Source organism: Ursus americanus, chromosome 14, assembly GCF_024610735.1.
Source record: "Ursus americanus isolate L20-20 chromosome 14, mUrsAme1.1.p, whole genome shotgun sequence".
NCBI lineage: Eukaryota > Metazoa > Chordata > Mammalia > Carnivora > Ursidae > Ursus > Ursus americanus.
This window is the reverse complement of record NC_142140.1, coordinates 1,070,214-1,091,218: the sequence shown is the minus strand read 5'-3', so window position 1 is coordinate 1,091,218 and position 21,005 is coordinate 1,070,214. Positions and strand designations below refer to the sequence as shown.

General features: G+C 49.1%; 1 protein-coding gene across 4 annotated transcripts in view; it reads right to left on the bottom strand.

Moving 5' to 3' along the window:
- Window positions 1-21,005, bottom strand: part of CHCHD6 (coiled-coil-helix-coiled-coil-helix domain containing 6) — a 238,127-nt gene that overhangs the window by 34,679 nt on the left and 182,443 nt on the right. For 2 of the 4 annotated variants that reach the window (XM_045812277.2, XM_087866707.1), the window contains one exon: window positions 8,500-8,570. In XM_045812277.2, coding sequence (XP_045668233.1) covers window positions 8,500-8,570 — 71 coding nt within the window. Of the gene's footprint in view, window positions 1-464; window positions 6,463-8,499; window positions 8,571-21,005 lie in introns of those variants that run through there. The other 2 variants (XM_087866708.1, XM_045812278.2) reach the window with 2 other exon arrangements.

Genomic DNA, 21,005 nt, shown 5'->3' with positions numbered 1-21,005 from the left:
GTGCACACACATGAGGGTCTCTGCAGGGCGTGTCTCCAAAAGGAGAGCTGGGGGTCCTGGTGTGTCCCCTTCCTTTGTGGCTCCAGGTCTAGACAGTTGTTGAGTCGCTCTATGTACCAAGGACTGCACCCTCTTTGGCTACTGCACTTCAATCTCTCTCTCATTAAAATGCGAGCTTCTATATAAGTAATACCTACTGTTTACTGAGTGCTTACTCTATGCTTAACAAATTGCCTCATGATGCCCTTAGAACAACCTTCAGAAGCAAGGGACATGTGTTCTGTCATCTGATGCAGGCCACACATCAGGCAGCATGGCTGGGAATGCACTCATTTGTTTGACCTCAGAGTCCTGCCCTAAGCCACCCTACACTCCCCCCCACCCCACCCCCCACCGCTGGACCTGGGGCCCTGCTGTGCACTGCAGAAGCGTCCACGTAGAAGGTGCTTAGACAGTGAACAATTTGTTTGTGGACCCCACCTCTTAAGTCTACACAACGGGCCTCAGCTCATCCGCCCACCCAACACATGCTCAGTGAGCATCTATCACAGCTAAGTCCTGGACTGGATAGTGCAGATGCAGAGGGAAATAAGATATTGGACTGACCTCTGGGGAAGACAAACAGTCAACAGAAAAGATGCTTAAGTTGGATTGTGAAAAGCGAGCATACTCTGCAAGGAAAAAAGAGGGGACATTCTAGACAGAAAATAGGATCTATAATGGTAACTAGATATATTCTGTATTCTGAAATCAGGAACTAAGCAGAGTCTCAGCCTGGAAAACTCGGTCTTCAGAAGTCACCTGATCCAGGGCTGGCAAATAGGTTTCACCTTGAATGCCAACCCTGATGACAACCCATCCAGGTTCAGGGGGAGATTGCTGGGATCCTCTGGTGATGTCTGCTGGGGGCACACGATGGGGTGCAGGCAAGAAGCCAACCACTTCCTCTCCCCAGTGACACCACTGAGGCTCTTCAAAGGTGGTCCACACTCACTTCCAGAACCAGTCCACCCTAGATCTTTTGTTTGGACTTTCCATCCCCACATGCCACACAAACACTACCTTTCTTGTTGAATTCTCTCTCCACGTCATCTCTCTTTTTCTACAGAAGAGGCAGAACTCTGCCCTCACTGCAAAAAACCCTGGGTAGGGGACGCATGCATGCAGGCACCCATGCTGGAATTTACAGCACCAACATGAGGTGGGGGCATGTCTAAGTCAGCTAATCAGCAAGCAGCTAATCCCCTTGTCCTGCAAATTCCTGAGAGGTTAGTATCCTGGTAGAGTAGAAAAGAGCTAGATTCATATGGGCCTGGGTTCAAATCCCACTCTGCCACCAGCCGGCTGTGTGTCCCTAAGTACTTCTGTGGATTATCACATTTCATTGACACACAGGCACCGTCATTTTCCCTGCTTTATTGCCTAGTGAACTAAGCCTGAGAGGTTAGGGGACTTGGTTTCCAGATCTGCAAGGTGGGACAGTAATGGCACCTGCCACCAGAGCTTCCTGTGAAGAGGAAACCCCAGGAGCCACGTAAGTGCCTAGCAGAACAACTGCATGCGGGTTTTTAAAGAAATGTATTAACTGAATTTTGATTCGTTAAATGAATTATTAAATGGGTTTTGATTTGTAACCTCTCAAAGAACCATGTACACCAGTTTAAGCCACATATTTTGGTAAATTTCTGAGTAGAAAATGCTCCTTTTACAAAATTATGTAAGATAGGGAAGTGAGAGTGAGACACAGCTTTTGAAATGAGACTAATTTGAACATTATCTGGATCAATTAAGACAGAATGCTATTTTATTTGGGGTTCAAATAAATCACCATTGTTTTAATAGGTAATCAATCTGTCTGTAGCTCAATAAACAGAGCACCTGAGACTATACTCTCAGGTGAGCCCAGCCCCTCCCCCACAGGTTATTTAATAAGCCCTGGCTTCTAGGTGAGGGTGAGAGCTACCATAGCAGCTCAGCCCCCACAAGTTCCAAGTCACTGTGTCCACATTAATCAGACCTCTCCAGATCAAAGTCCCTGCAGCACAATGACTCAGTTTCAGGAAACAGTTAATAACCTTCTTCCTTCAACTCAATTGTTCTAACCTCTTTGAGGGGTGGCTCTTTGTGGGGCCAGGGAGAACTGTACAAGTTTCCTGACAGGGAGAAGTCGAGACAGGCTCTGAATGAATCCCACGGGAAGAGGACTGAAGGTTGTCATAAAAAATAGATGTGACACAATAAAGGCAGGATGTTCCCTGGGGTCTTAATCTCTTCCTTCAGAAAACCTGAACAATCCCGCCTGCCGTGCTGTTGTGAGGTAGAGGGGCGTGCACGTGTGTGCACGTGTGTCTGTGCATGCATACATACTTTGGATATCCACTTCTACCCCAACGACAGAATTCTTCCAAAACAAGAGTCTCCACACTGTGAATACTGGCCTCACCAACGACATTCTTCTTTAGCCTTGAGTTCTTCGTTGACCCTCTGACAGGCATCTTCTGAGGCCCGGCACATATGGCAGGCTTAGCAGGCCTCAGGAAAGCTTAGCAAGCCCAAGAAAAGTTGGGAGGGCCATCCGTGCCATTGGTGTCTGACGTTGCTAACGAGTATTTGATTGACTTTGCTTTAGTTCTTACTCTCTTTCCTTTACCTGGCATGGCCATTTTCTGCTTGGCAAACTAATCATTCCTCAAAAGCTAAGTTGAGACTTCTGCTCCCAGCTATAGTGGAGTAGCTTGGGGAAGAATTATACTCTCCTCTGAGAAAGAAATTTTAAAATCTGAAATTTAAAAAGGACCAGACAAAATAGGAATTGAGAGCCAAGATTATGAAGGGAAGGGAACTGTAGAGAGGTTAAGTACTCACTTCGGAGCCACTTGTCCACACTGAGTTTTTTGGCAATTCTCGATGCAGGAAGGGAGGCTGAGAGTTGGGCAAACAGCATCAGCTAAAGGATAGAGAAGCCTCAGGGCTTCTGGCAATCTCATAGGAGTATGGAGAGACAATAGTCCTTTGGAGCTCAAGGCTGCCAAGACAGCTAGGCCTTGAGGGACCAGGATTCTGGAGAGAAGGGGACTAAAATACAATGAGCCAACACTCATTGGTTTTCTTCTGTTAAGGCATTTGTCACATTCTTGAGCTATTTAAGGCAAGAGACTAAGGAGCCAAGAAAAAGCCACTGAAAGGCAGAGTGGAATTTACAGAAGTCTCACAGAACTGAGGAAGCAAACATAGGGGTTCGGAGCTCACCAAGAAAGGAGGGGCCCTGGAGCCTTGGAAAGCCAAGCCCTAGAAATAAGGGTAAATCAGAAGTAGCCTGAGCTTTATCAAACCTGCAGCAAGCTTCCAGTCAGCTCAGTCCTTCAGGTGGCCACCAGGGGATAGGGTGGAGCACTGTGGGGGAGAAGATACATTCCAGAGCCTCTGTACAATCTCTGTACAATGCCTGGCATTCAATCAAGAATTACCAGGCACACAAAGAGACTAGACCAAGAGGGAAAAAAAGGCAACAGAAACAGACCCTCAGATGATCTCAAAATAACTATAACTAATAGGTTTCAGAAAACAGAAGGCAAAATCAGAATCTCACCAGAGACTGGGAATCAAAGAAACAAACAAACTAACTAACTGAACTTCTAGAATTGACAAAAATGTAATAATTGAAATTCAGAATTCAATAAATAGGTTTAAGAGAGACTTGACACATTAAAAGGATTAGTGAAGTGAATGGTCAATAGAGAAATTGCAGGTGACAGCATGAAGATTAAAAAAAAGTGATGAAAAACAGAAAAAAAGGCACAGAGGCAAATGAGACACAGTAATACATGTAACTGAAATGCCAGAAAGGAGGAAAGACAAAATAGGGCAGAGTTTTATTTGAAGAGATAACAGCTGAGAAATTTCTAAAACAAAAGGACATCAAACCCCAACACATGAACCCCAAGCAGGAAAAAAGAAAGAAAATGGACTCCTAGCCACATGACAGTCAAATTGGTAAAAAACCAAAAACAAAGAAAAGCTAAACATCAGACAGAGGGAAAAAGGTAATTACCAAAAAGGAGTAATAATAATATCAAGAGCTGAGTTCTCCAGGGAAAAACAGATATCAAATCAGAATGTAAAGATACCTTCAAGGAGCTCGAAGGGAGGATTGCTATATTCTTCAAAACTAAAGATGAAACAGATTTCCAGACAATTAAAAATAGAGAATTTATAATCAACAAAGTTACACTAAAAGAAATACTACGGAAACTCTTCAGTTAAAAGGAAAGTGATCTCAGAAAGAAACTAATGATACGGAAAATCTGAACCTAACTGACAAACACAGAATACTACGCATTTGGCAGAACAAACATTCTTTTCAAATATACACAGAAGGCTTAGCAAAACTGATTATATACATGGCTATAAAGGTCCCAAAATTTTGGAGGATTTAGAGTATGTCCTTCAACCACAGAATTAAACTGAAAATCAATTATTCAAAAAGTAACTGGAGGGGTGCTGGGCTGACTCAATCAGTAGAGTGTACGACCCTTGATCTTGGGGTCATGAGTTTGAGCCCCAGTTGGGGGTAGAGATTACTAAATAAGTAAAAGTTTTAAAAACATTTTTAAATAAAAAAGTAACTAGAAAATTACCAAATGTTTGGAAATTAAGCAATATATTTTGAAATGACCCATGAGTTGAAGAAAAAAATCAGAATAAAAATTAGAAAAACTTTGAACTGAATTATAATGAAAACACAATATATCAAAACATAAGTGTGTAGCTAAGGCTTTGTTTATAGAGAAGTCTATACCTTAAGAGCATATATTAGGAAAGGAAAGGAAAGGAAAGGAAAGGAAAGGAAAGGAAAGGAAAGGAGAGGAGAGGAGAGGAGAGGAGAGGAGAGGAGAGGAGAGGAGAGGAGAGGAGAGGAGAGGGAGGAAAGAAAGGGAAAGGAAGAAAGAAAGAAAGGAAAAAGAAAGGGAGAGAGAGAGAGAGAAAGGGAGAAAGAAAAAGAAAGCAAGCTAGCTGAAATTGTACTTCACTAATTTTGGGATACAAGTGAAATCTCTAACATGGTTATAAAGTTCTGTGTGTTCTGGCTTCTGCTGACATCTTAGTCCTGGTCTCTCATCCTTCATCCTTGTCTCTGTCTTCTCATTCATTCCTCTCCAGTCACACTAGCCTTTCAACTCCTCTAATATGCTAAATCACTTCCTGCCCCTGGGCCTTTGCACACGTGGAAACTTCTGTTTGAAGTGGTCTTTCCCCTTCCTTCCTCTGGCCAAAGCCGCCTCATCCTGTAGGAATTCGTTTAAATGTCACTTCCTCAGAAAAGCCTTCCCAAACATCTAAGTCTGCATGAGGGTCCTCAGACACGTGCCTTTTAATTCAAACACTTTCTTTCATGGCTCATTACCATAATCAATCATTGTTTGAGCAATTGCTTTTTATGCAATTAATTTAAAAATATTGTTTGTCATTCTCCAAATGACAAGCTCCTTGCTGACAGGAACTGGAGCTGTCTTGTTTATCATTCTATCACCAGCACCTAGCATGGTGCCTGGCAAAGAGTAGACACTCTATACATGTATGTTAAATGAACAAATGAATACACGGACATCTAGTTAGCCACCTAAGTAACCATCCAGTTTACTCAAAGTTGTTAAAAGATGCTCACTGTCTTGGAAGAGAACTATTACTGCTGTCAGCAGTTGGCATTTATTTCTGTGGCATTTACGATGCAATTTACAATCATTTGCTAATCCAAGAAATCTCCCAATCAAGGATTCCTCCCTCCATCCCCAATGTTTAAGTAAAATAATTTCTAATTCTGCACTGCTTCCTGTTTACTCTGTTTGGGCAAAGGCAATTTTTTTTTTCTTTTTTTAGTAAACTCTATTTATTGAATCTGTGCCACATTATGCCAAGCTGGGTGCTGCGAGAGAGATTCAAATGACTGCCATTATTAATAACGGTCACAACACCACCACCAACTGCTGACACGTGAGGTCTACTTTCTCTGTGTTATCTCACTCAAAGCATTAGAGGGGTATCAGCTCTGTTTTGCACATGAGGGAATCAGAGAGGTGAAGTGACCTGCCCAACATCACAGGACTGACCAGTAAGAGGCAGGGCCAGGTTGGATTCCAGGTCTGCCTGACTCTAGAGCCCAGGCAGGCTCAGCGCCATCCCAATGCCCATCTCACATTCAGAGGGGCCCTCGAGGGACAGCAAAGATGCAAAGAAACATGGCGAAGAGCCGTGGCTCTGAAGCATGTAAGTGAAGCTCGACCCCAGCCTGGAGTGTGGTCATGGGCCAGGTGAGGGCACCCCACCTCTCCAGCTTCGGTTCTTCAGCTGTGAAGTGTGATCATGGGCCAGGTGATCCCACCTCTCCAGCTTCAGTTCTGCAGCTGTGAAGTGTGATCATGGGCCAGGTGAGGGCACCCCACCTCTCCAGCTTCAGTTCTTCAGCTGTGAAATGCCAACAATAGGAAATGAGAGGACACAATGGAAGTGCCTTGCAGAGCACCTCCATTTAGTCATATGCTTAGCATATAGTAGTAATTATCAAGCGATGTTGTAAACCTTTGAAAAAACCTTTCACTTCACTCAGATTAAGAAGACACTCACATGCCATCTCCCCTTTGCCTTCAGAAGACATGAGGATGAGAAAGGATGTGACAGCAAAGTCAAATGCACTAATCCTAGGGACCAGGAGGCCAGGAGTCTCCACTCTCAGGATGGTGGGCCACATGGCAGGTGGCAAATGGCATGGTCACTGACAGTAAAGCTGCCTGGCTTTTCCCCAGAGCCTCTTCCCCTTGGCAGGCTATTCCATGATCCAGGTAAAGAGGGAGAGGAGCTACAGATCCAGCATCACTGCCCCACAGATAGTTCCAGGGAATGGGCTCTGGCAAGGGGCTGCACTGTGGTTTTGTCCATTTTTAGGGATCACATTATTGGGGTGGCTATCATCCCACAGCGTCTGGGGTGTGACTGCTTCTCAACCTCTCCTTCTCACTGAGCATTGTTCTGAGCATTTCGCAGCCCTGGATGAACTAGCTGGGCCCTTGTCTGTGAGAGCAGCTGGAACATTCTATTCCTTGAGGTCTACGCAGCTCACAGCATTTGCTCACACCCAGAACCCCCTGTGGGATCCCAACAGGCAGACATAAGACCTTTCCGTCTCTACCTGCTTGCTGAGTTTCCTGTTACTGCTCCAGGACTTGAAATCCCAAGATAACCTGCTCTTCCGCAAAGCTGCTCTGTAGTCCATTCCAGCAGTATGGCCTCCTAGCTTCAGATGCCCCATGCTGCACCCTGGATTTGTACCGAGTCCATCTGTTCCCACTGCCCTTCCTGGCTCCTTGCACCGTTTGCATCAGCAGCTTTATAAGCACTTTGTCACCTCCTAGTCACCCAAACCTCCCTCTGATGATTTCTTTTCGTCATGCCATGTCCAACCCCTAGCCATTCTGCACTGTGACCAGTTTGCATATGGAATCACCCTGATTTACGCCTGGGAGCGAGAGACCCTTGAGGGAGGAAGAGGGAGTTGGCCTGGTCCACAAAGACCACCTTCACACAAAGGACCCGGAGCGCAAGGCCCAGCTCTCCCTTCTTTTATTTTTTATTTTTTTTAAGATTTTATTTATTTATTTGACAGAGAGAGAGACAGCCAGCGAGAGAGGGAACACAAGCAGGGGGAGTGGGAGAGGAAGAAGCAGGCTCCTAGTGGAGAAGCCTGATGTGGGGCTCAATCCCAGAATGCAGGGATCACGCCCTGAGCTGAAGCAGACGCTTAATGACTGTGCCCCCAAGGCGCCCCCCAGGCGCCCCCCAGCTCTCCCTTCCACAGCACCCTCTGCAGACCATCTTGTGACCTCACCCTGAAGCAGGGTGCAATTATAATAGACACACTGCACGTACCTGCCATTCCTTAATGTTCTGGCTCTGAGGCCTCCCTCGCAGGACAGACAGGGGACTGGACACTGGCACTCAGTGCTATGCAACCTCAGCCAGCCATCAGTGTCCCTAAGCACCAATCCTTCTGGGAGTAAAATGGGACCTGCCCTGAGCATGTCAGCATGCAAGAGGTATATGGCTCAGGGCCAGGCACACAGAGCTGCCCTCAGGGAACAGGCTGCTCTGAAAACTACCTCCACAAATGGGGGGGAGGGGAGGCAGCAGCACCCATTCCTTGACTCCCTCGGGAGCCTAATGGCCACTCTGTGGCCCAGCCCACAGCACATCAGGCCTGAAACAAGTCTGCCAGTCTGCCACAGCCACTCCCACTGCCAGGGAGCCAGGGAAGAGCTGAGTGCTCATTTGGCCAATTACAGATGTCCAATGGCTGCCTCATATCCAGGTGAGAGACCAAGGAGCAGATGGTTGTCTATATTATTAGAGAAATCTGAAATTAGGCAGGTGGTGGCAGGTTTCAAGCCATGTGTGGTGATTCTTACAAATATAGGCTAAGTTTACAAAAAATAATAAGCAAATTCTTACTTTATCGTGCCCTCCATTTTTGAAGCTGCCTCATGGAATTGCTGGGAAGACAGTTTATACATCTCGGCATTCTACAAAGAGAAAAACAGAACTGGTTACCAAAGATTGAAATTTCCCTCTGGCTCTCTCATGGAAGCAACCGTGCTAAAAATTGGCAGATCTTAATTTCTTGACCAGCATCAAAGCAGATCAGTGATTGATCCACAGCTCGGGTCTAGCTCCCACCCACCGTGGGCCAACCTTGGCTGCAGAATCCTACAGTAGCAATGGCTGGAGGGACATGTGGATCCTCTGGTTTGGGGGTTGGCAATCCACCACTCATGAGCAAAGCCTGGCCTGCCACCTGATTTTGTAAATAAAGTTTTATTGCAACACAGCCACACTCATGATTTGTTTAATCATTGTCAATGGCTGCTTTTATGCTACAATAGCAGAGGTGAGTAGTTTATACAGAGACTAAAATACTTGCTGTGTTTAAAGAAAAAGCATGCTGAGACTTGATCTGGTCCAACCCCTATTTTATAGGTAGGTGGGCTCTGCTGCCCAGAGGTGAGGCAACTTGCTCAAAGCCACACAGCAAGTAGCTGTGCCAAGACCACAGCCCATGTGTCTGGTTTCCAGCTGGGTGCGTGCTCTGCTGCCTGCCATGACCACCACCTTCCCTGGCAAGGTGGCTCCCTGCCCAGAGCTGCAGCGTGATACCAAAGGCATGCACCTCCATCCCTTCTGAGGTTACCTAGTAAGTGTGCACATACAGACCAGACTGGTGTAGAGGACAGCCTGGCCTTGCTGTAAGACAAAGCTGGGCTGAAGCCCTGGGGCCACCATAGTGTGACTCTGGGTAAGTTACTCCCCTTCTTTATGCCTCAGAGGCCCAGAACCTAGCACTTTCCACTTGTTTCCAGAAGAGACCAATAAAAACACACCTGCTCACCCAACCTGCCACCACACTCCTGGTGGAGCACTTTGAGGCTCAGAGCGATAGACTGATTTTTTGCAGGAAGCAGTCTCAAGAATGACACCCCAGAGGACAGCCCAAGACAGGCCAACAGCCAGACTTTTCAGGTGAGGGTGACAGGATAGCACAGGTGTCATGTGAAGCCTGCCTACCCTTGCAGACCTGGGCCAGACTCTTTTCAGAACCTGTGTGGGAGGGGTGGTTGCCCCTCTTTTACATATGGGTACACGGAAGATTCCAGCTTCAGGTGCCTCCCACTGGCATGGGTCAGTCCCTATAAGAAGTTTGAGAGGCAGGTAAAGGGACCCTGAAGTCACAGAGCTGTGCCCCTGTGCATGCCTGTCGGACTCCAAGCCTGGATCTCCGCACTGTACCAGGCACAGAGATAGCCTGGCCCCAAAGGAACAATTCACTCCTTAGACAAAATGGAAAAGGTGACAGGTACCCAGATCAGAGCCATGCAGGGGAAGCGCCTTACCCCCATGGCATCCCATCATCCATCAGCAGAGAAGGTAACCAAGACAGGGGCAGGAAGCACCTCCCCTAGACAGCTGCAGGGTATCAAAGGCAGAGTCTCGGTGGGAACCTGGCCCTCACTCCCATCCTGGTACCTGTCTTGGGGAAGAGCCAAAGGGGGAGGGCCCACGGAAGGGAGTGTGCCTGAGGGAACACCTGGGGCCCATTCCAGCAGGAGCCTGGGTGCCAGAATACTGCTCTGGGCTGTGCTGGGGTGAGCCCAGTGCTGGGTCTTCAACCCCCTAAATGCTGAGTGAGCCTGGCAGGTCCCCACCTCGGAACCGGGGGAGATAGCCCATGCCTCTCTCCGACGGCCATCAGGCATAGCAGATGGGAAATGCAAACACTCCCAGCACACAACAGGCACGAAATAAATAGGGGTTCTCCTCCCCCCCACCCCCCAGCCAGAACTGTTCTGGCTCCTGCAGGGCTGTGCTGACTCCAAGCTGCCCCATGTTTTCTCCCTGGAGCCCTGATGTTCCAACTAAGAGATTATAATTTTGCCTCAACCAGTCTGACATTCGACCAACATGGACTGTCCTGGGCGTGAGAGTAAGGACACAGGCCCAGGGCTTCTCCCGCTCCACGCAGATGCTCTTCTGTGATGTCCTTGATGGGGATCATTTACACTCAGTCTGACCTTCTGTCCACGGGCCCTCACAAAAGACAGCAAGTCCATAGGCCCACATTTCCATTTTTCTTGGGCATATGTGGTCTGTGTTCTTTAGTGAGTCATTTACTTCCTGGAGCTTATTTCCTTGTGGTAAGACAGGGCTCCCACTCCCTCGCAGGATGGCTGAGAGACAGGGTTGAGTGGGGGCAGGCTCACGGTGTCCACCCTGCCCACCACAGCCATAGTCATGGCATCACTGGACTTTCTGAGGTGGGCACGGGCCTTACGAAGCTCCTTCATCCATCCCCGGTCAGTTCTCTTTGCCACAAGACAGTCTCTCGGCTCAGGCCTTCTCCTCTCTGGAGATGTGTCAAGTCACTGTCTTCTAGGCCTGTGGTCCATGGTCTGTCCATGTCCCTTTCCAGGGTGGGCTGCTGGGACCCCAGTGCCTCTGCAACTCCATGTGCATGCAGCCCGGCCAGGGCGAGCTCAGCAAGCAGCGGAGTCACTTACGAGCTCAGACCGAACATGTGGTCGGCGAGATTTGTCACAGGAAGTGCCCACAGGCCAAGAAGTGGTTGTGATTATCCTGCTGCAGCTTCCTCTATTGTCTCTCAGAATGACTCAGAGGAATTCCCCTTCCTGTTGTGCCCGCCCTCCCCGCCAAGTCTGCCATGTCATCTGCCTGAGCAGACCCTGGGACCACGCACCACAGAGCGTCCCCTGTATGGCTCCCCTGGTCTGTGCCTTGGGGATGCTGAGCCCGGTCCTTGTGTCCACCACGCCTTCCTGAGGGTGCTGGAGTCCACTCAGACCCTTTGCCAGGAGGAGGAGGACATTCTGCAGACCCCTGGACCATACCACCACGGTGGGCTTCTCTGAGGACGGGGGCCACCCATGCTCATACGGAGAACCTGCTGAGTGCCAGGGGTTCCAAGACAACCACACCTGCCCCCCAGCCTCATGGGGCTCCCAGACAACACAACGTCACAATTACAATGGGACGCTCAGCCAACGGTCCCACATGCTGTGGGGGCAGCAGAAAGGACAGTCTGGCAGAGACCATCGGACTGTTTTCTTGGGAGCTAGCACCTGAATCAAGCCCTAAGATTCTTTTTTATATTAAACAATGTTTTTGAAAAAATAATACTTATACATGGTTTAAAAGGGCAAAAGCACAAAGGGCAGATGGTAGGAAAACAGTGACCAGTAAGCCTCCTGGCCGGCCTGGAGCCCAGCACTCCCCGCCCGCACATTGGCCCTGTGAGCCAGTTCAACCAGGCGCACCCACAGCACCACACAGGACACAACACCGCTCCTTGTGTCTTGACTTCTCAGACGCTTCGTCCGTTTTACCCACTGAATAGTATTCCATCGTAGGTTCCATGAGCACAAGCAATGCTGAAAGGCACATCATGGCATCTTTACCTTTGTGCATGAGTGAGCACTAACTGAAGAGTACATTCTAGAAGTCAAACTCTTGGGCCAAAGGGTACATGCACTTTTAATGAATGGAGTCTTACGTGATGAGCATAAATGAGCCAATAAGGAGAGGGAGAGGGAGGGATACCACACGTTAGATGCTATAGTTTACCAGAAGCGAGGGAAGGGGCTAGAGACAGACAGCTCGGGAGCTGGGCATGTGGGATTCTCAACCACAGGCCGGAAGCCTGGACCTCAGCCCACGGGTTTTACTTCTTACGTGAGGCAGTGGCAGGGGAGATGTGTGTTTCAGAGAACATTGTGGCAGCTGTGTGGACGATGGAGTGCAGTACCAGCAGAGCGCCTGGAATCGCCTGCAGCATAGTTCTACAGGGCCTGGGGAGGCTGGGCCCTGTGCCTGCAAGGAGCCCTATCACCCATTTAAACGTCGCAGGGAGACCGCTCCAAACACACTGTACTGAATCCCCACACGTCAACCAGCACCCAGTGATCATGAGCTATTATCTCTGGGTGATCTTTCCTCCCCGTTAGACTCTTCATAGTCCCGATTTTGGAGTCTTTTCCTCCACCCTATAAACAGCCACACCCCCCCTCCTCCTCCAGCTGCTCCGTATGCACATTTGAAACCAGAAGACCTGATCTCCATTAATTAAATCTGCCATTAAAAATTAAATAACGTGAGCAAGAAGGTGTGAGTGTTATCTCTATGGGTTTCAAAAGTCACAGTGTTTCTTCAATTACTTCCCAGGCAGTTTTCATATTTCATACTGTCTGATTTCTCCAAGGGCCTGGATTTGTGAGATCAAAAGAGAGCGTGATGGTGAGGGGAGGCACAGTGAGAAGGCTCAGAAGGGGATGACAAGGAAACATGTCACAGGCCACAGAAGTGGTCCTGCTGCCCCCACTGTGGAGCCATGAGGGACCAGAGCCGGGCAGGGTGCAGGAGGGGGGAGTCTGTGCTAACCCACTAGCCGGGCAGTGGAGCGAGCTGTTGCTGCCCTAGAACAGAAGACAGTGTGATGGCCTGCAGGGGAGTGGCTCTTGGGCCTGAAAGCCCCTTCGGGGGAAAGGCAGACTTGCACCTGAGCAAAAAGCATTCATAAGTTGCCTACTGTGTGTATGGACCTCTGCTGGGTGTCACGGGACAGAGTCTATGTGGCACTTCTGTTGGAGAGGAAAGACTAAACTAAGGTCTAAGGACCATCCTGGGAATAAGTGAGGCTGCTGGAGCAGCGAGGATGAGTATGGGCCCTGGAGTCAGGACGCAGCCCTTACTGTGTGTACACCACAGGCCAGTGTCCAAACCTCTGTGTCTGCCTCCTTAGCCTCTCGTCTGTAAAATGAGAATAATAACAGAGCCTCCTTCATATGGTTGTGTGGGAACTGGTATAGATGCCAATGAGATAATGCATACAAAATGCTTAGAACAGTGCCTGGCACTCAGTAAACGCTCAATAAGTGTTCCGAGAACTTAACAGTCAAATGCATATTAACCAACAAATATATTTGGAAGAGAGATCTGGGAATAGTAAAAGAGTAGGAGAGGTTTGCTTCAGGATGTAAACTCCACAAAGGGAGGGGTTTTCCCCCCCGTACTGCTCATTGATCTATACCGAGCCTCCAGCCGTGCCTGGTGCATAGTAGGCCCTCAATAAAATTTGTCAAGCGAACACAAGCAGAGGCCAGTACCATTAGAAAAGATGCAAAAACACAAGTGAGATGCAGTCATTTGTGCCATCAGTCGAGAAAGTTTGCTTTCTCACCCTGTGGGCACCGAGGAGGGCACCACACCGTCAAATGGGGACATGTTGCTCACGAGGCTCCACAGGATTGCTCGGGCTAGGCTCAGAGCAGGGACTTCCAAACAGGCTGGCCCCTCCATGCCCCGAGCAGTGCTTCAAGGCAGGAATGTCCACCCCTCTGCCACACGAAGACACGAGGTCCAGAGAGGCAGAGGCTCCCACCCTGGGGGCCAGAACCTCAGGGGAAAGAGGCAGGACCTGAACACAGGTCCATCAGCCTCCCACTCAGTGCCTGGCCTTCCCTTTGTGCCTAGCTGTCCCCCAGGGAGAAATTTAACAAACCAAAGGCCATGCAGACAGGACTCAAAGCCAATGTAGAAAAATGTGAAGTGTGGGATCCTGGCTGCCCAGTGCAGGGGGAGATTGCCAGCAAAATCTGTGCAGGTCACAGAAGGGCTCAGAGGTGAGGGCTCAAAAAAAAAAAAAAAAAAAAAAAAATCCCAGAACCTGAGAGAAACAGAGTGAGGACAGGAGAGCCCCATGCCAAGGTGCTGTCACCATGGCTAAGGGCCAGTCATCCAGGGAGATATGGAACTCACCGGCCCAATTACCAAAAGCTTCTCAAAGCTCACAGGAATGCTAAATTTTAAGAGGAGTGAAAAAAATTCATGTATTCAGGATTTAAAGAATCTCTGACTTGAAAATAATAAAAAACACAAAGAAGAAATGCACGTAAGTCTTTTGTAAAGAGTCAAATAGTCAACATAAAAATTTCTAAATCTCAGGACATGTGATCAGCAACACAGTTGGCAAAGAATGGAAATTCAGTTTTGCGAAATGGCTTAACAGCTGGTTCCTGGCTACTTATGAAGTCACACAACTACATCTTTGTCTCTTTCCCTCTTCCTGAGTACCTACCAGCTCTAGCTCCTACTTTGCTGTCATGTGGAGAAATGGCCTCTCTTTCTAGGCTTGCTCCGGCACTTACTGTAGAAGGGGGTGCACAACAATCTTTCCTTCCATTGCTTGCACTCAGCGATGTCCATCTGGGACCCTCCAGTGCTAGAGCTCCTCCCTTCCGTGGTCTCCTCATCCCCAGGCCTACCCTCTGAACTGTCAGAACCATGTATGGTCAGGCCACACCCAGGGCCTCCCACCCCCCAGGACAGCCCTATCTAGGATCCTCCCTGCACCCCCACGATGGCCCTACCTGGGATCCCCCATATTCCTCCCTGCACCCCATGGGACAGCTCTACCTGGGATCCTCCCTGAACCCCCCAGATGACCCTACCTGGAATCTTTCCTCCAGCCCCCAGAATGGCCACAAACCTAGGGCTCCAACCTCATCTGAACCTTCCATGCAACTTGTAATTCTCCACAACACCTACCCTGACCTTAAACTTGGTACCCGCCCTGAATTCCTAATGTGGGTATATGACTGTGTCTCAACTTTAGAGACCAGTAAGGCTGCTACTAGGCACCAACAGGCACGTCTCCCCCAGGACCAGACATGCCTCTGTCTCTGCCCATGACCTTTCACCCCCAGAGGAGAGCCCATCATCCCTCCAGGTTGCTGGGTTCCAGGGTCCACAGCAGCATGGGAAGATGACTCCCTCTCCCTGAGCCTGTTACCTCCTGGTCCCGTGGGGGAAAATGCAGACCCATCTTTCAGGGGTGCTCTGAGGGTGCAGTGGACAATGGGTACAAGCTTGCCCAGGGTGCCAGGGTTCATTTGTTTCTTCCTTTCATTCAACCAGTATTTACTGAGTGCCTGTGGATCACCAAGCCTTGCTATGCAATCAGAGGGCATAGCAGTGAACAAGAGAAATGAAGTCCTTGCCTTCACAGAGCTAACGGTCTGGATACGGAAAAACAAGAAAACAATTCTACTCACGAGTGTCATAAAGGGACGCAGCAGGTGAAGGGGATGAGGAGCAACAAGATGGGGTGGGAACTATTTGAAATAGGTTGATCCAGGCCTCTCTGCCAGGGTGACTTGGGGTAGATGTGAAGAGGGAAATAAGATTCAGGGGAAGGTCCTAAGATGGGACTACGGATGACACTTGGCATGTTCTTGGGAAAGCAAGGCGAGCATGGTTGGAAGATATTCAAGAGAAGAACAGATGCAGGGAAAGGACAGGTTGGCAGGGAGCCACCGGGGGGTTTGATCAGGGAATGATATGATCTGATTTCCACTCTGGAAGGATCACCGGCTGCCATGTTACAAAGAGAGAGTGGAAGCAGTGCCCCAAGGGAGCAGGTGGGTCATTTCCTGAGGGCGGGACAAACACGACCCCACAACGGTGGTGGAGAGTCAGCCCTGTGGAGTCCAGAGCACCCAGGAGACAACCTGTGGGGGCATCAGACGGGCTGCTGGGATGTGAGGGAGGGGCTCAGGGCAGTGGCTGGAACCTAAGCAAGGACTCCTGAAGCTTTGCTGCAGAGCCTGCTCAGTAAGCCTTAGCTGAGCACTGACACCCCTGTCGGCCCTTCTCAGGGCTGGGTCCCATCAGCATAGGACCCCACTCTCAGCTCCTCTTGCCTTCTGTCAGGCACTGTGCTTCATGAACTCTCCTCTTCTTGTGCTTTCTCATTAAGTCCACCCCCTACATTTCCTGCATCGACCACCACCATTACCTGCCCAGTGCCTGAATGAGGACCTGGGGCTCCTGCATCAAGCTGGCAACCAGATGCAGGAACCTCTGCCCCCCACTTGTCTCTCGACACCCTTCCTTGCTCCCTATTATCACTGCTTTCATTCATTCACGACTATCTTATGAGGCCATCCTGCACTCATACGCCACACTGGTCCTCCTGCTACTTTCTCCCCTTGCAGCTTCTCCTCCGTGCTGCCTCTCAGCTTAGAACTTAGAACTCCCCAACCCCCGTCTGCAGAGTGGCCTCTGACTCTACCTTTGAGATGGCCCTCTATGATGAATGACCTTGACATTGCCCCTGGTGGGCTCTGCCCTTCACCTGAGACAACTTGCCATCTTCCAAGCCTCCGTCGTGCTCTCTGTATTGTTTCTTCTGCCAATTCTCCCCTGCCCTCCTGAGAAACTCTGATTTGTGCTTTGAGACCCAACAACATCCCCTCTGCTGGGCAGTGTCATTCCTCTCCCACCTCCCACGCAAAACTGATGTTCCCTTCTCGGCGCTCTGCACCGTGCCTTTCGGCAGCATTTCTCAGAGCACGCGGCAATCCTCTGCTAATTTCCCCAACCTGGACTGGGAGCCGCATGAACCTGGGGTCAGCTTTTTCACTTTATCGATCCATACTTGAAGAACGAACAAAGGTCTTGCTATACAGCTCACTCTGGACCTTGCAGGTCTCTGGACTCTGCCTGCTACCTCAGCTCTGCCCTCATCACCTCCGGCCTAAAGTAGCCAATGACTTTCTACCTGCTGGGCCTCCAGTCCTGGGCCTAGCCTCCTAGGATCTGGCCTCCTTGTGGCTGCAGGAACAGTTCCGAAGAAACACCCCGTCACGTTGTGCCCACTTGTGCCCTTCCCCTACTCCACCAGGGCAGCCCCAACCTGCCCTTCCAGGCACCCCTCATTCCCTGGACATCTCCACGTCCTCATTCCTCACACACATGGCTGGCTGCTATCTGAACCTTGCAAAGACATGAGCTGCTAATTAGTGTTGTAACAGTGGCTTTAGGTGAGACCCTCCTAGAAGTATTTGCATTTGTGAAAAGTCAGAGAGAGAAGAGCCCTGTCACTTTCTGCTGCGCCATAATGAAGAGTCTAAGGCTCAGAGCTGGGTTTTCTGGACCACACCTCTTCTCTTCTGTGAGTTTAGCTAAGCCTCCTAGCATTTCAGTTGCTTCTAGGGTCTGTGTGTGTGTGTGTGTGTGTGTGTGTGCACTGCTGTGTGTGTGACTGGGGGCGGGATTTACCACTCTCCTTACAAGGGGGTGAAGAGACAGAGCCCTAGGCATCTACATACACACAACACACCCATACACACGCACACATACTGTAAAGCACTAGATAAACGTAAAGCTGTGTTAATCAGCAAAAACTGTACAGGTTTTTTAGAATTTTGATTTACACTGAATATTAAACATTAGCCACCAGACCTCCAGGTCAGTGCTGATCTTCTTCTAAAAACTTTTCTTTAAAACAATTTTTTTTTCAAAGTATAGTTAAGCTGCAGTATTATATTAGTTTCAGGTGTACAACATAGTGACTCGACATTTACATACATTACAAGATGCTCACCATGGTAATTCTGGTCACCATCTGTCACCATATAAAGTTGTTACAACATTATTGACTATATTCTCTAGGCTGTGCTTTCCATCCTGATCACTTACTTTATAACTAACTGGAAGTTTGTCCTTCTTACTGCCCCTCCCCTATTTTGCACCCCCTGTCCCCCTCTCCTCTGGCAGCAACCAGTTCTCTATATTTATGAGTCCTTTTCTCCAGGAGCTATTTTTCATTGTGTGGAGCTGAGGTGTGTCTGGGCGAGAAGACCCACACCTTTGGAGTCCTTGGTGATTTACTGGGTGACCCAGGCTGGAATGGACCAGCACGCCCCACAGGACACACACACAAGGTGCCCATGGTTCCCTGGAAGGGCCACGGCCCCCACAGGAATCTGTCGGGACCACGCAGGGCAGACTCCGTAATGAACGATCTTGGCACAAACAAGCTGGGTGAGCTACAGAAGGGGCCAGAGGTGCAGGGTCAGCTCCTATTTGAGTCTGAAGGGAAGACTCCACGTTACAGTGTATAGGAAGGGACCAGAAAAAAATGAATTCAGAGGATTGGGATTATTCAAGAAAAACTGCACGGCAGAAGTATGATAAACAGTTAAAGGCAAAAAGATCAAAGCCACATTTAAAGTGGTCTGTGAAAAAGATGTTCTAGAAAATGTCTACGGTATGCGGAAGGTTGAGTCTACCCAGACCCAGGGCCGGTACGGGAAGCGTGGAGCCAGACTGAGGCCAGGTAGTAGATACTGAAAGAGAAAGGGAAGCAGAGAGCTTTAAATGGCTGCTAAATACAGAATGGCATTTAACCTAGATGGACAGAAGCCACGTGAGGGCAGACAGGGAGGGAATTCAGCGGTGTGCTTGCAGCAAACAGGACTGACAAGGTAATCTAGCGCCGTAATCACTCCATTGGCAGGCTGTGGAAGGAGGCAGGGCTGTCCAGCCGGGCCGTGTTGTGCTCCGGCACAAAAGCTGGGCAGTCAGCCATGCCTTGGTGCTACTGGTTAGTCGGTTTTTACATTTGCAGAAACACATTTGCCTAAGTGAATATCTAAATAGTTTGAAAACAAAATGCAGAGCACAAAAGAAAATAAGAGAAATAAAAAAAATGAAGAGACATGAATTTTAATTCCATTTCTGTGACTTACTGGTGAGCTGACCCTGAGTAAAATTAAGAGTCTTGATACTGTGAATTGCTCATTCTCTGCAACAGAGAGTAGCAGAGTAAAACTCTCAAACACAACCCCAGGGCTGTGCCCCTCTGAGGCTGAGAATTCTGTGGGGAAGAAAGAGGTGATGGGATGACAGGGGGCTGTGGTGCAGGCTCTCTCAGGACCTACTGCATCAGACCTTCAGGTGCAGCCCATGTAGGCCACAGTGGCATTAACCAGATGTTTCCGCTCTTTGTGCTGATCCCGAAAGTTCCATGTCCAGATGAACGGCAGAGGCAGGCTCCCAGCGGGGCACCACACTCAGCAATTCTCAGCATTAGGAGATTCTCCGCCCTCTGTGCCGGAGGCCAGCCACACACCCCTGAGAGCGGGCCTTAGTCCCTCTCTGAAGACTGCCACAAGAGAGAAGCTCCCCCAGGCAGGCTGCTACAAGTCTGCATCCCTTGCCCTCAGCTTAACCTCCACCTGGCCAGTCTGAGGCAGCATGGCAGGATACAGCCTTGCAAATCAAAGGATAGCTCATGAACCAGCCGCGGTAGCATCGCCTGGGAGCTTATTAGAAACACAGAATACCACAGGCCCTGCCCGAGACCTGCTCTTTAGCAAGCTCCCAGGTGATCTGTGTGCATGTCAAGTTTGAGAAGCACAGGTGTGCAGAAGGTGGGCCTCCTATGGGCTTTGTTTCAATAGCATTATGCTAATTTTTTTAAAAAATTGAATACCCTTGGTTGGGTCCTGCCCTCCTTAGTTCAGCATAGTCCTTGTATGTCTCTGTGGACCTGCAACTCCAGAAACCTGAATTCTCACTGGGCTTCTGAAGGCAACTACACTGGGGCCCTTGGCTTGGTGTTTACACTCTAGGCCAGCAGTCCTCAACCCTGGCAATACATTACAATCACCACAGCAACTTTATTCTAAGCATAAGGCCTAGGCCCACCCCTAGAGAATCTGATGATCAGTCTGGGGTGGCACCTAGGCATCAGTATTTTATTTTTTAAGATTTATTTATTTATTTGACAGGGGAGGGGGAGAAGCAGAGGGAGAGGGAGAGAATCCTAAAGCAGACTCCCTGCTGAGTGCAGACCCTGACTTGGGACTCAATCCCAGGGCCCTGAGATCATGACCTGTGTCGAAGTCAAGAGCTGGATGCTTAACCAAGCGCCCCAGCGTCAGTATTTTAAAGAAGCTCTCCCAAGGGATTCTCATGTACAGCTAAGTTTGGCAATCACTGCTGTAAGGCCAGGGAAATGTGAGCCGAAAACATGAGACTCAAGCCTGGCTTTGCCGTGTACTAGCTCCGTGCCTTTAGGTGTGTTACTTAACCTCTCTGTGCCTTGGCTTCCTCAACTACCAAATGAGGATGGTAACGGCTTAGTAGGTGTGGTGCCTGCCTCAAAGGAATACTATAAGGACAGAGGGACACAATGCAGGAGGAGAACGTGGTACAAGGCCTGATGATGCAAGAAGCACTCGGTAAACGTCAGTGGTTACTGGTGCCATTTCACTCCTGTCTTGCAGGAGAAACTGACCCCCCAGTTATCACGGTGCTACAGTCTTCTCTTACCAGCACCCAATCCTTCCTCGCATGGCATGGTTTCAAATGTTCCCCAAATCCTGTGGGCACTCTTTGGAAAGAGCCTCAGTTGATCTATGTTCCAGAATGGAACGTAAGTCCAAGATAAGTCAGACTAGGGAGACAACTGCCTCTTCTCTCATACAGATCACACCTGCACAAGCACAGTCTTAAACAACAGTAGGTTTGGGATGATTCCAATTGAGTGAATTCTTACTGGTGGCCTCTTTGGCACTCATTCCTTTTCTCCCTCTCCCAAGCTC